This window comes from Somniosus microcephalus, chromosome 12 (genome assembly GCF_052327205.1).
Source record: "Somniosus microcephalus isolate GS21.2 chromosome 12, FLI_Smic_1.0, whole genome shotgun sequence".
NCBI lineage: Eukaryota > Metazoa > Chordata > Chondrichthyes > Squaliformes > Somniosidae > Somniosus > Somniosus microcephalus.
The window spans coordinates 167,221,227-167,235,643 of record NC_140998.1 but is presented as its reverse complement, the minus strand read 5'-3'; the positions used below and the strand labels follow the sequence as shown (position 1 = coordinate 167,235,643).

General features: G+C 43.5%; 1 protein-coding gene across 5 annotated transcripts in view; it reads left to right on the top strand.

Moving 5' to 3' along the window:
- Positions 1-14,417, top strand: part of ttbk2a (tau tubulin kinase 2a) — a 262,791-nt gene that overhangs the window by 174,852 nt on the left and 73,522 nt on the right. For all 5 annotated transcript variants that reach the window (XM_086003795.1, XM_086003794.1, XM_086003797.1 and 2 more), the window contains one exon: positions 8,972-9,203. In XM_086003795.1, the coding sequence (XP_085859921.1) occupies positions 8,972-9,203 (232 nt within the window). The remainder of the gene's footprint in view (positions 1-8,971; positions 9,204-14,417) is intronic.

Sequence of the window (14,417 nt, the reverse complement as noted above, 5' to 3'; positions counted from 1 at the left end):
GGTGATATCGATGCTCATTAAATTGAGTGTCAGTTCCAGAAATAAAAACCCTGAACATGAACACCTAACAAAGGCCTTTGAGGAAAGACTGCAGCATATATCCTAGACAAAACTCCCCTGAATAAAGCATTGGTCGAAGACACAACGGTAAATGATTTACACAGAATCACTTGACGAGACATGTTTTAACCGTGTGTAATCTATTTAGCCCTAGGGCAGATTTTCTGCGTCCTAGCTAGTCTGCGGAACAAAGAATCTGACTACATATGTGGACAGTTGATCTCCACCCCACCATCTTATAGTTTAGTTAGGAAAGACAGCATCCATCTTGACTCGTTATTTCAAAAACAAGTTAACCTTGTACTGTATGTCCTAAGCCACGCACATTTTTTTTAAATTCTGTCGTTGAAACAGGACAGAGCCTGGCTTTTGTCACAGGTGGCAACTCTAATTTTAATACCACGTACAATATTTACCTTCTAAGTAAGTTTTAGAAATGTGGTCATTTTTAGTCAGGCCTTAAAGGATTCCCACTTAATATGGTTTCTTAATTTGTCAATGCGTCCCATACTTGTTTAAAGAACTTGCATGTCCTATGTGCACTTCCTTGCTGATTCTTATTGTTCCATCTCCTACTTATTCCTTCCCAGAACTCAAAATTGTTTTTAAGCTGAGCACTGCCTAATCACTTCTTGACTTACAGTTACACTTTTAGGTTTTACTCAGATATTCTTTAATGCTCCGCATCAAGGACTACTCCCATAAAAAAGCTCTTGCTCCTTGGTATTAAGTAGGGATTGAACAGGTAACCATGGTGCTGCATTTAGCTCGCTGGATATGGTGCAAGTCCTCTTGGGATTTCCTAGACTTGGGGAAAGCAGTGGAACAAATACTATCAAACCATGGTTTAGGCTTTAAACTATAGAATAAGATTATTAAAGTAGACAATACAGCAGATTACAGTAGTTTATGAAACTTTACCTACATCACCGCAATACAAAAATAACAAACTGTGTACGACCTTCTGCTCCAGTAATTCTCTTGGTAATATGAGACCTGGATCAGACTCTGTAACATAGCCTGTGTGCCAGCTTTCCTCAGACCCATATAGTCTCCAGTCCCTATCTTGACCGCAAAGCTTTCCGATATATATTTTTCTTCTTTCAAGTTTGACCAGCAACAAAAGAAACAAAATATGCATTCTTTAAACTAAAATACAGCTGTTAATCATACACAGGATTAAAGGCACAAGGAATGTCTACAGACTTGGGGACTATGCCCTGGAGTGTTAGCAGATTTCACCTAACTGTCACCTTGCTGCAAACTCCATTTGACTTAACTTCTTACTTCATTCTGCAGAATAGTTAACTAACAAGAATTAGTGTTCTGCACTATGGGGCATGTTTTGATGGTGTTTTGCACTATAAATCATAGAAATTTACGGCACAGAAGGAGGCCATTCAACCCATCGTGTCTGTGCCGGCCGAAAGAGCTATCCAGCCTAATCCCACTTTCCAGCTCTTGGTCTGTAGCCTTGTAGGTTACAACACTTCAAGTGCATATCCAAGTACAGTTCAAGCATAACCTCCCTGCTCTTATATTCTATGCCTCGGCTAATAAAGGAAAGTATCCCATGTGTCTTCTGAACCACCTTATCTACCTGTCCTGCTGCCTTCAGGGATCTGTGGACATGCACTCCAAGGTCCCTCTCTTCTCTACACTTCTCAGTAGCCTACCATTTATTGTGTATTCCCTGCCTTGTTAGCCTTCCCCAAATACATTACCTTACACTTCTCCAGATTGAATTCCATTTGCCACTTTTCTTACCACCTGACCTGTCCATTGATATCTTCCTGCAGTCTGCAGCTTTCTTCCTCACTATCAACCACACGGCCATTTTTTGTATCATCTGCAAATTTCTTAATCATGCCCCCTACATTGAAGTCTAAATCATTGATGTATACCACAAAAAGCAAAGGACTTAATACTGAGCCCTGCAGAACCCCACTGGAAACAACTTTCCAGTCACAAACACATCTGTTAACCATTACCCTTTGCTTCCTGCCACTGAGCCAATTTTGGATCCAATTTGCCACTTTCCCTTGGATCCCATGGCTTTTACTTTTCTGACCAATCTGCCATGTGGGACCTTGTCAAAAGCCTTGCTAAAATCTGTGTAGACTACATCAAATGCACTACCCTCATCAACTCTCCTTGTTAGCTCCTCAAAAAATTCAATCAAGTTAGTCAGACACAACCTTCTCTTAACAAATCCATGCTGACGGTCCTTGATTGATCTCTGCCTTTCTAAATGACGATTAATACTGTCCCTGAGAATTTTTCCAACAATTTGCCAACACCGAGGTTAGGCTGACTGGCCTGTAATTACTTGGTCTGTCCCTTTCTCCCTTTTTGAACAACAGTACAACATTGGCAGTACAACATTGGCAGTCCTCCGTCACTACACCTGTAGCCAGAGAGGATTGAAAAATGATGGCCAGAGCTTCCGCTATTTCCTCTCTTGCTTCTCAACAGCCTGGGGATACATTTCATCCAGGCCTGGCGATTTATCTACTTTCAAAGATGCTAAACCCTGTAATACTTCCCCTCTCACTGTTTATCTCATCATATTTCACACTACTCCATCTTAACTACAATGTCTGCATCGTCTCTCTCTTTTGTGAAAATAGACGCAAAGTATTCATTAAGAACCATACCCATGTCTTCCTTTTTGGTCTCTAATAGGCCCTACTCTTTCTTTATTTATCCTCTTGCTCTTTATGAATTTTTAAAACATCTTTGGATTTTCCTTAATTTTACTTGCCAATATCTTTTCATGCCGTCTCTTTGCTTTCCTAATTTCCTTTTTAATTTTGCGCCTGCACTTTCTATACTCCTCTAGGCTTTCTGCAGTATTTAGCTCTCAGTATCTGACATAAACTTCCCTTTTTTTTGCCTTATCCTACCCTGTTCTTCAGTTCAACCCATAGGGCCTCATTTGATGATCCTTCTAACAGATCATCCCTCCTCACAACTGTAATTGTTTTTAACCAATATTGCGACCCCCCCTCCTTTTTTATCCCCCCCTCCATCTTGTCTGAAAACCCTGTAACCAGGAATGTTGAGCTGCCATTCCTGCCCTTCTTTCAGCCATGTTTCAATAATAGCTACATCATCATACTCCCACATGTCTATCTGTGCCCTCAGCTCATCCGCCTTATTCACTAGACTCCTTGCATTGAAGTATATACCATTATGCACTGCCAAACTCCTTTGTTATCTATTTTCTAGCCTTCCAAACTCACTCACTAATTTACTGCCTTCCATTTCCAGCTTTGCTTCTCTCCCTTCTGAACCTGCGCTCAGGTTCCCACCCCCCTGCCAAGCTCGTTTAAACCCTCCCCAACAGCATGAGCAAATCTCCCTGCTTATGGAGCTTGGCTCGATGGTGTTTTGCACTATGGGTCTTGGTTCGATGGTGTTCTGCACTATGGGTCTTGGATTGATGGTGTTTTGCACTATGGGTCTTGGTTTGATGGTGTTTTGCACTATGGTTCTTCACCTCTGTTTCTCAGTTTGAAAAGTTAATTGGTCTGAAAACTTAACCACTAAAATCAATACCAACATTTTTTGAATGGTTACTAGTAACTGCTAACATTAAAATGAAACACGTCTTAAATTCATTGTCACTTTCTGTAATAATGGAGGTAAGAGCAGTTTTGTTTTGCTGTCCCAGCAGAAGCAACAATCTGCATTCACATGAATTGCAGTGATGTTGATAAAGGGCGAAGCATGATTGTGGGCCCAGGATATGGAGACAGAGAATTGACAAAGTCAGGGTCCATTCCAGAGCTCTAATTTCTCTCCACAGATGTTGCCTGGCCTACTGAGTTTTTCCAGCATTTTCTGTTGTTATTTCGGATTTCCAGCATCTGCAGTATTTTGCTATCATACTAGTCTATTCCAGAGCTCTCCTGGCCGGCGCCTCAAATTGCACCCTCCTTAAACTTGGGTTTATCCAAAACTCTGCTTCCCGTATCCTAACTCTCACCTAGTCCCATTCACCCATCACCCCTGTGCTCGCTGACCTACATTGGCTCGCGGTTTGCCAACATCTCAATTTAAAGATTCTCATCCTGGTTTTCAAATCCCTCCAAGGCCTCGCCTCTCCCCATCTCTGTAATTTTCTCCAGCCCCACAACCCTCCCAAGATCTCTGCGTTCTTGCACATTTCTGATTTTCTTTGCTCCCAACATTGGTGGCCATACCTTCAGCTGCCCAGGCTTTAAGCTCTGGAATTCCCTCCTTAAACCTCTCTGCCTCTCTATCTCTCTCTCCTATTTAAGACACTCCTCAAAACCTACCTCTTTGACCAAACATTTGGTCATCTGTCCTAATATCCCCTTATGTGGCTTGGTGTCAAATTTTGTTTGATAACGCTCCTGTGAAGCACCTTGGGGCAAAGTTGTTGTAGAGTCTGCAGATGGCAAATAGTAGGAATAAAAGATGACTGCAAATGAAGAAGAGTTAATCAGGAGATAGCATAGATTGGGAATGGAGGGGAAGAAGGATAGAATTAGAATGGGAGATAGAAAGAGCCAGAGACAATAAAGAAATGAGAGGAAAATAAAAAGTTTTTAACATTAAGGAACTTTTTATTTTTCTATTACAGAGAGAAAGCAACAGAGACAGAGAAACTGAGACAGAGTATATGGGATCTGCACAGACAGGCTTCACTGGACTGGGGCCTAGTCGAGCTTGCTTTAATACTCAGAATTAGGAAAGCTGACGTGAAACTTTAAGTAAAAGGATCACATTGGAGCCCTGGTGGGAATACCTGATTTGAAATGGGATGTTGCAGAACAGCTGGTGTAACATTCAAAGTACACAAATAAAATGTTTTACCATTAACAAATTTAATAAGTTTTTTTAATCTTATTTCATTTGTTAAATAGAAAAAAATATATAAAAGGGTACATAGAATAAGAACCAATAATAGCCTGAGCATAGTTGGGGCAAAATATCACTTGCCCACCCATGTATCTAATGTAAGAAATGAATATTTCAAAAGATTTTGTTCCAAAACTTGCACACTGGCTTCCAAATTAATTCGCCATATCCTATGCCATTCCAAACCTCCATTGAAGAAATATAGCAGTTCATTCCATTACTTTTGACTGCCACTACCAGTTGTCTTCCTTGAACACTGTTTCTCTCCTGCCCCCACACACCCCCCCCCGCCCCCCACCTCCAGACTCCCACATACGCTTCCACTGCACTGAAAGCAATAATCATGTCTTCATTACTCAGTTAAGGAAATGCTGAGATGGCAACTGGTTAAAGAGTTGTATTGCCTGTCATAGAGTGGATCATTTGCGCTCTCCTTTGCTGGGAATAATGCAGCACATCAGGAAGCTAAAGGGGAAGGGAACTATGCAGATTACAAATAACATTTTTTTTTCAGCAACGTACTGCAACAATTTGCATTTTTATAATACAGAACATCCAAAGATGCATCACCGAGGTGTGAGGTAAAATGCACACTGAACTAAGAGGGGGAGATTAGGAGGGGTGAGGTGGGTTTTAAGAAGGGTGTTAAAGGAGTTGGAAATGTGGATGGGTTTAGAGAGGGAATTCTAGAGAGTGGAACCTAGGTGGCTGAAAGCACAACCACCAGTGGTGGAGTGATGGGATGCACAAGATGTTGGAATCCGAAAAATGCTTGAGTTGTAGGTTAGAGGACATTCGAGGTGGAATGGGGTGAGGCCATGAATGATTTAAACGCAAGGATGAGAATTTTAAATTTGAGGTAATGGGGACTGGGAGCCAATTTAACTCGGCAAGAACCGGGGTGATGGGATAACTGGACTTGGTGCGATATAGGATAAGAGCAACAGAGCTTTGGATTAGCTGAAGTTTGTGGAGGATGGGAGTCCAACCTGGAGAGCCTTCGAGTAGTTCAGTCTTCATTTTATTCTTTGTAAATTAAGTAAAATGAATATAAATAGCTTAACATTAATCACAAATCCAGATATACTGTCATCATTTTGTGAAGTCACTACAATTTTGTCTCGGTAGTTGAGAGGAAAATACCTGGCCAAATGTGGATCATTTGTATGATTGTGCACGTGCTCGCAACAATAGCTTGTATTTCTAAAGTAGTCTCACTCGCAGGAAGATGTCAGCTTTATATTGAGGACAATTAAAGCTGTCTGCTGAACATATGGGTAAAAGCTTAAATGGAGAGAATTAGGTTGAAAGACCAAAGGTACAGTCAAAGAGAAAGCTTTTGAAACCAGGTGGGATCGTGACAAGATAGAGCAAGCTAGGCAGCATGCTGTTCGAGGATTACATAATTTGACAGCAGTCCCTGGGGTTAAGCTGTGACCTGACATACCGGTACCAACGTAGAGTGGAGTTTTGTACGGTTGTGTTGCTGCCCCTTGACAATTTCTAGGACGGGTCTGTTGTGAGCTTGTGTCCCCATTCCAATATGGCCCATTCTTGCATTGTTGGGGTGATCTGGATTATGTGGGCTTCTAGGAAAAGGCTCCAGGTAGAGATTGCTCACGAACATGTTGTTCAGGTCTGTGTTTTCACAGTTCATTATATTACGATGGTTTTCAGCTAGATCCATCTCATGAAACATTCAATTACTGGACTGTCTTGGGTTGTCTAAAAGCTTATAGTTGAGATTTGGTTTTAACTCTTCACTCAGGAAGAGTGTTAACTCATTAGAGATCATCTCAAATTACTGTTGTTAAATCCATTCTGAGATGCTCAAACGTATCACAAAAAATTCAGGTGTAGTTTGTTAAATAAATATTTTAAACAGTCAAGATATGCAGTCAGTAAGGGAACTAGACATAAGTAGCTCATCTTCGACCAAACCAAGTCATAGTATTTTCTCGTGTGTAGTAGTATCTACATTGAAACAATAGAGAAAAGCACATTAAAGAAATAACTTTTACAGTACAAAGTCTTAAAAACTTGAGGGCACCTATTGTTATCATCTAAAATCCCATCCTTACCAAATAAACAGATAATGGAAAATAGTTTTCTCTACATCTTAAATTTCCTTGAACATATGCTGGATTACTGCACTGTGTGAGGGAATATACTGTAGTTCTGTAATGATAAACCATACACTCCTGCAAACAGAAAAACCCAAGTATTTTATTTTATATATTTTGCATTATAAACAAAATACTTCGCTAACTTTGCTTTCTAAATTTTTCTCTTATTCCCCCACCCCACCCCTTCCTCATTAAATTACTTTGTTCAGCGCACCACTTCTTGGCAACTAAGTGATTTGGTCCCCAGCCACAATCAATGACTTTTGTTGCAGCCACTAAGAAGTGTACAATGTGCCCTCTTCGTTTTTTCACAATCTTTCTATGCATCCTGGCAAGCCTATCCCCCAATAGCAATCCCAAAATGGGGAAATTGCAGGCATAACCCTGTGCCTTGCCAGTATATGACGGAATCTGTTAAACCACCCTGCAACCAAAGTGGCTTAAAACTACATTGTTTTGTCGGTTGCTCAAAAGTCTTACACTAAGATTCTAGCCCTTTGAATAGCCAGTACATTAGATCCCTTAATTTCTTGTTGATAACTTGTTCTAAACACGAAAAGTAATCTTGTATTTCTCCATCAAGTTTATTCGCTTCCAGTTGCTTTCCCTCAGGAGGAAAAATGTGGTACATTGTGGTCAACTAACCATTTCTTGGGCCTGTTGACTTGAACTCCATCTGCTCTGGTGTTATAATTTTTAAGGTACTGCACAATTACCTTTGGCTGAAAAACACATTCCTTGGCCACCAGATACAGTGCTTCAGTATAAGATTCATTGTACAGTAATAATCTGTTATAATTATTTTGTTCCCAGCAAGCGAACTGATCAGTATATCAGAGGGCTGATCCCCAATGTGTTCTACTGATTCCTTGGTCCACAGTGTGTATTGCACTACTCGGTACTCGCTGGCATTTCAAGCAGACGATAAAATAGCTGCTCAGCGTCTCCTCCCCAATGCGTTGCTCAGAATGTCAGTGCTTTAAATGCTCTGGACCCAAGATTGACATGAGTCTGGTGGCACTGCTGGTGAACGTAGAGGAGTCTCTCAGCTGTGCAATCACAGAGCCATCCTCAGAGGATCCTTTACAATTAACCAGTTAAAGACAGTTAGCTGCCCATTAGCAGTGTCATTATCTATTCATATGCAAGATGGTTTACAAATAATGATGCAGCTGAGGCAGTAGACTTCTAACAATGGGGAAATGCCACTAAAATAATTATAACTGATCTACACTGATCACTACAAGTGATTGCAAGAACATAGCATCAGATGGGATGTGTTTTTGGAAAGCAGATTTTGCTCAGCATAAGTAACTGATGTATAATAGGATTCTGCCATACCACATACGTTGCAGTATCTCACTACGTAATAGAAGAACCATACACTCATTGCTATAACGATAGCAAAATACTGCGGATGCTGGAAATCCGAAATAACAAGAAAACGCTGGAAAAACTCAGCAGGCCAGGGCAGCATCCGTGGAGAGAGAAACAGAGTCAACGTTTCAGGTCGATGACCTTTCGTTGCTATAACTTGCTTTTTGTATGAATCACAAGACTGCTTTTTAAGAAAGGATCTAGAATTTTACAACACAAGTGCCTGTGCCGGCCCTTTGAAAGAGCTCTCCAATTAGTCCCACTCCCCTGCTCTTCCCCATAGCCCCGCAAATGTTTCCTTTTCAATTGCCTTTTGAAAGTTTCTACTGAATCTACTTCCACCGCCCACACAGGCAGTGCATTCCAGATCATCATAATACCTAACCCATCTCTTTTTGTCAGATAAGTGTGCAGTCAAGAGAAATATTTTTTTTAATTAACTTTGGAAATTGCTATTTTTCTTTTCCTCCCTTTAAAAGTAGACTGCATGAAGTGTCTTGCTGCTTGTGTTTTGACAGAATTGCTAATGCTTCACTGGTGCCAGGAGATCTGATGAAAGAAAACACTGATGAGGTACTGCAGGATGAACAGCTCAGCGATGGCGAGAATGTTATTCCAGGCATAATTTGCCCCGAAAGGATGGCAGAAATGCACGGATCCCATAACCCTCAAGCTCCTAATGTTGGAGAGAAGGATGTTTGGGAAGAAATGGACATCAACAGGAACAAAATGAAGATGGCTGGCTGTAAGGTAAATTGGGCTTAGTGTGTTAAATAAGGATGGTAGAGTTTATAGGATGTAATGGAGCCCATAATGTTATATTTAAATTGCATTCCTTCTTGCCATTTTTAATGAAAATTATACTGTAAACTGTGTCCTTGCACGGAAATGATCCTATTATAGCCCTTGCATTTTTTCCCCCTTCAATGGTAGAGAGTCATTATAGGATTCTGACCTTTAGGTCACAGGTCTATTCCTTTACACCAATCATCTCATTAGTACAGAGATTTTACCTTTTATGTGTGCTGCTTTTTTTCTTTTTTATTGAACCCTCGCCCGGCCCGCCACAGTGAACCCTCGCCCGGCCCGCCACAGTGAACCCTCGCCTGGCCCGCCGCACAGTGACCCCACCCGGCCCGGCCCGCCGCACAGTGACCCCCCCCCCCCCCGGCCCGCCGCACAGTGACCCGCCCGGCCCGCCGCCGCAGTGACCCCCCCCAAACCCGGCCCGCCGCCGCAGTGCCCCCCCCCCCCCCCCGGCCCGGCCCGCCGCCGCAGTGACCCCGGCCCGCCCCCCCGGCCCGGCCCGCCGCTGCTGCAGTGACCCCCCGGCCCGCCGCCGCAGTGACCCCCGCCCGGCCCGCCGCCGCAGTGACCCCCCCAGCCCGGCCCGCCGCCGCAGTGACCCCTGGCCCGGCCCGGCCCGCCGCCGCAGTGACCCCCCCGGCCCGGCCCGCCGCCGCAGTGAGTATTTAAACTCACTTTCGCGGGCTTTCTTACCAATCTCAGACCGGCAGCGGCGTTCCAGAGCCACGTCACGATTCAATACGTGACTCGGGCAGGAGGGAGCAGCTGATTGGGTGAGTACGACCAGGGAGTATTTATACTATATAGTTTGACAGTTAAGGTTCATAGTTTATAAAGTTTAGACGGTCTTAATTTTTTTTATGGTTATAGTTTCTAGTGCTGGTAACCAAGGGCCCTTGAATATATCATTTAATTGTAGTGTAATTGGTGGTATTGATTTGATTTAAGTTAATTTAAATTAATTGAAGGGTAAGTCATGACAGCCCAGCTTGGCCCCGTGGCATGCTCCTCCTGCACTATGTGGGAAATCAGGGACGCTTCCTGTGTCTCTGACGACCATGTGTGCAGGAAGTGTATCCAGCTGCAGCTACTGGCAGACCGCATTGTGGCGCTGGAGCTGCGAATGGATACATACTGGAGCATTCGCGATGCTGAGGACATTGTGGATATCACGTTTAATCAGTTGGTCACACCGCAGGTAAAGGCTGCACAGGCAGGAAGGGAATGGGTGACCGCCAGGCAGAGTAGTAGGCGCAGGCATCCCCCTCTCAAACAGATATACCGCTTTGGATATTGTTGGCGAGGGGGGGGGCGGGTGGCTTATCGGGGGAAGACCGCAGCAGCCAACTTCCTGGCACCATGGGTGGTTCTGCTGCACAGGACAGGAGGAAAAAGAGTGGGAGAGCTATAGTAATAGGGGATTCTATTGTAAGGGGAATAGATGGGCATTTCTGCAGCCGCAAACGTGACTCCAGGATGGTGTGTTGCTTCCCTGGTGCAAGGGTCAAGGATGTCTCAGAGTGGCTGCAGAACATTTTGGAAGGGGAGGGTGAACAGCCAGTTGTCATGGTGCATATAGGTACCAACGATATAGGTAAAAACCGGGTCGAGGTCCTAAAAGCTGAATATAGGGAGTTAGGAGGTAAATTAAAAAAATAGGACCTCAAAGGTAGTAATCTCAGGATTGCTACCAGTGCCACGTGCTAGTCAGAGTAGAAATAGCAAGATATTTCAGATGAATACATGGTTAGAGGAATGGTGCAAGGGGGAGGGATTCAAATTCCTGGGACGTTGGAACCGGTTCTGGGGGAGGTGGGACCAGAACAAACTTGTCGGTTTGCACCTGGGCAGGACCGGAACCGATGTCCTAGGGGAAGTGTTTGCTAGTGCTGTTGGGGAGGTTTTAAACTTAAATGGCAGGGGGTTGGGAACCTGTGCAGGGAGATAAAGGAAAGGGAAGCAAGGATAGAAGCAAAAGAGAGGAAGGAGAAAAGCAAAAGTGGAAGGCAGAGAAGTCAAGGGTTTAAATCAAACATGGCCACAGTAAATAATAGTTCTAAAAGGTCTGAGTGTTTAAAAAAAAAAAGCCTGAAGGCCTTGTGTCTTAATGTGAGGAGCATTCGTAATAAAGTGGAGCATTCGTAATAAGGTGGATGAATTAGCTGCGCAAATAGATGTAAACGGGTGTGATATGATTGGGATTACGGAAACATGGCTCCAAGGTGACCAAGGCTGGAAACTCAACATCCAGGGGTATTCAATATTCAGGAAAGACAGGCAAAAAGGAAAAGGAGGCGGGGTAGCATTGCTGGTTAAAGAGGAGATTAACACAATAGTAAGGAAGGATATTAGCTCTGAGGATGTGGAATCTGTATGGGTAGAGCTGAGAAATACCAAGGGGCAGAAAACGTTAGTGGGAGTTGTATACAGACCCTCAAACAGTAATGCCGAGGTTGGGGATGGCATTAAACGGGAAATTAGAGACGCGTGCAATAAGGGCACAGCAGTTATCATGGGTGACTTTAATCTACATATAGATTGGGCTAACCAAATTAGTAACAATAGCGTGGAGGAGGAATTCCTGGAGTGTATACGGGATGGCTTCCTGGACCAATATGTCGAGGAACCAACTAGAGATCAGGCCATCTTAGACTGGGTATTATGTAATGAGAGAGGTTTAATTAGCAATCTCGTTTTGCAAGGCCCCTTGGGGCAGAGCGATCATAATATGATAGAATTCTTCATTAAGCTGGAGAGTGAAGTATTTGACTCAGAGACTAGGGTCCTGAATTTAAATATAGGAAACTACGATGGTATGAGGTGCGAGTTGGGTAGGATGGATTGGGGAATGTTACTTAAAGGGTTGACAGTGGATATGCAATGGAAAACATTTAAAGATCGCATGGATGAAGTACAGAATTTGTTCATCCCTGTTTGGCATAAAAATCAAACAAAAAAGGTGACTCAACCGTGACTAACAAGGGAAATTGGGGATAGCATAAGATCCAAGGAGAGGATAAATACATTGGCCAGAAAAGGCAGCAAACCTGAGGATTGGGAGCAATTTAGGATTAAGCAAAGGAGGACAAAGGGGTTAATTAAGAGGGGGGAAATAGATTGAGAGTAAGCTTGCAGGGAACATAAAAACTGACTGTAAAAGCTTCTATAGATATGTGAAGAGAAAAAGATTGGTGAAGTCAAGCGTAGGTCCATTGCAGTCAGAATTTATAATGGGGAACAAAGAAATGGCAGACCAATTAAATACATACTTTGGTTCTGTCTTCACAAAGGAGGACACAAATAACCTCCCAGAGATGTCGGGGAACATAGCGTCTAATGAGAGGGAGGAACTGAATGAAATCAGTATTTGTAGGGAAATGGTGTTAGGGAAATTGACGGGATTGAAGGCCGCTAAATCCCCAGGGCCTGATAATCTACATCCTAGGGTGCTTAAGGAAGTGGCCCTAGAAATAGTAGATGCATTGCTGGTCATCTTCCAAAATTCTATAGATTCTCGAACAGTTCCCATGGATTAGAGGGTAGCTAATTTTACCCCACTGTTCCAAAAAAGGGGGTAGAAAGAAAATGGGGAAGCCTGACATTGGTAGTGGGGAAAATGCTAGAGTCCATTATAAAAGATGTAATAGCAGAGCACTTGGAAAACAGTGACCGGATCGGACAAAGTCAACATGGATTTACAAATGGTAAATCGTGCTTGACTAATCTACTGGAATTTTTTGAGGATGTAACTGGTAGAATAGATAAGGGAGAACCAGTGGATGTGGTGTATTTGGACTATCCGAAGGCTTTCGATAAAGACCCGCATAAGAGATTAGCGTGTAAAGTTAAGGCACATGGGATTGGGGGCAAGGTATTGACTTGGATAGAGAACTGGTTGGCAGACAGGAAGCAAAGAGTTGGAATAAACTGGTCTTTTTCCGAGTGGCAGGCAGTGACTTGTGGGGTACCGCAGGGATCAGTGCTAGGACCCCAGCTATTCACAATATATATTAATGATCTAGACGAGGAAACTAGATGTAATATCTCCAAGTTTGCAGACGAGACAAAGCTGGGTGGGCGTGTGTGCTGTGAGGAGGATGCAGAGAAACTCCAGTATGATTTGGACAGGTTGGGTGATTGGGCAGTTGCAGTATAATGTGGATAAATAATAATCAACTTTATTGTCATTGTTAGTGCACAAGTGCAGTACAACGAAATGTAGGCTTGCGGCTCCCGAGAGTGTACATTTAGATTAAGACATTTAAACATTCAACATTCATTTGGCTTGTAATACATTAACATAAACATAACCATAATAAAGTGCATTGGCAGATGTGCAGGCTTTAGAGTTTATTTGTGGAGTTCAGTAGGATGACAGCCCTGGGAAAGAAGCTGTTCCTAAATCTGGTCGTTCGGGTGCGAATGCATCTGTAGCGTCTCCCAGATGGCAGGAGGGCAAACAGACTGTGGCTGGGGTGGGTAGGGTCTTTGATGATGGACCGTGACCTCCGTAGACAGCGTTTCTGGTATATGTGCTCTATGGTCGGTAGCCGGGTGCCGGTAATGCGTAGGGCAGTTTTGACTACCCACTGCAGGGCTTTCCGGTCATAGTAGCTACAGCTGCCATACCATACTGTGATACAGTTCGTCAGGATGCTCTCTATTGTGCAGCGGTAAAAGTTAGAGAGGATCAGGGGTGACAGGTTACATCCCTTCAGCCTCCTTAGGAAATATAGGCGCTGCTGGGCTTTCTTCACCAGAGAGGAGGTATTGAGGGACCAGGAGAGGTCTTCTGTGATGTGGACCCCGAGGAACTTAAAGCTGTCCACCCTTTCCACCAATGCGAGGTTATCCACTTTGGTTTCAAAAACAGGAAGGCAGATTATTATCTGAATGGCAATAGATTGGGAGAAGGGGAAGTGCAACGATACCTGGGTGTCCTTGTGCACCAGTCGCTGAAGGTAAGCATGCAGGTGCAGCAGGCAGTTAAGAAAGCAAATGATATGTTGGCCTTCGTAGCAAGAGGGTTCGAGTACAGGAACAAGGATGTCCTGCTGCAGTTGTACAGGGCCTTGGTGAGACCACACCTTGAGTATTGTGTGCAGTTTTGGTCGCCTTATCTGAGGAAGGATGTTCTTGCCATGGAAGGAGTGCAGC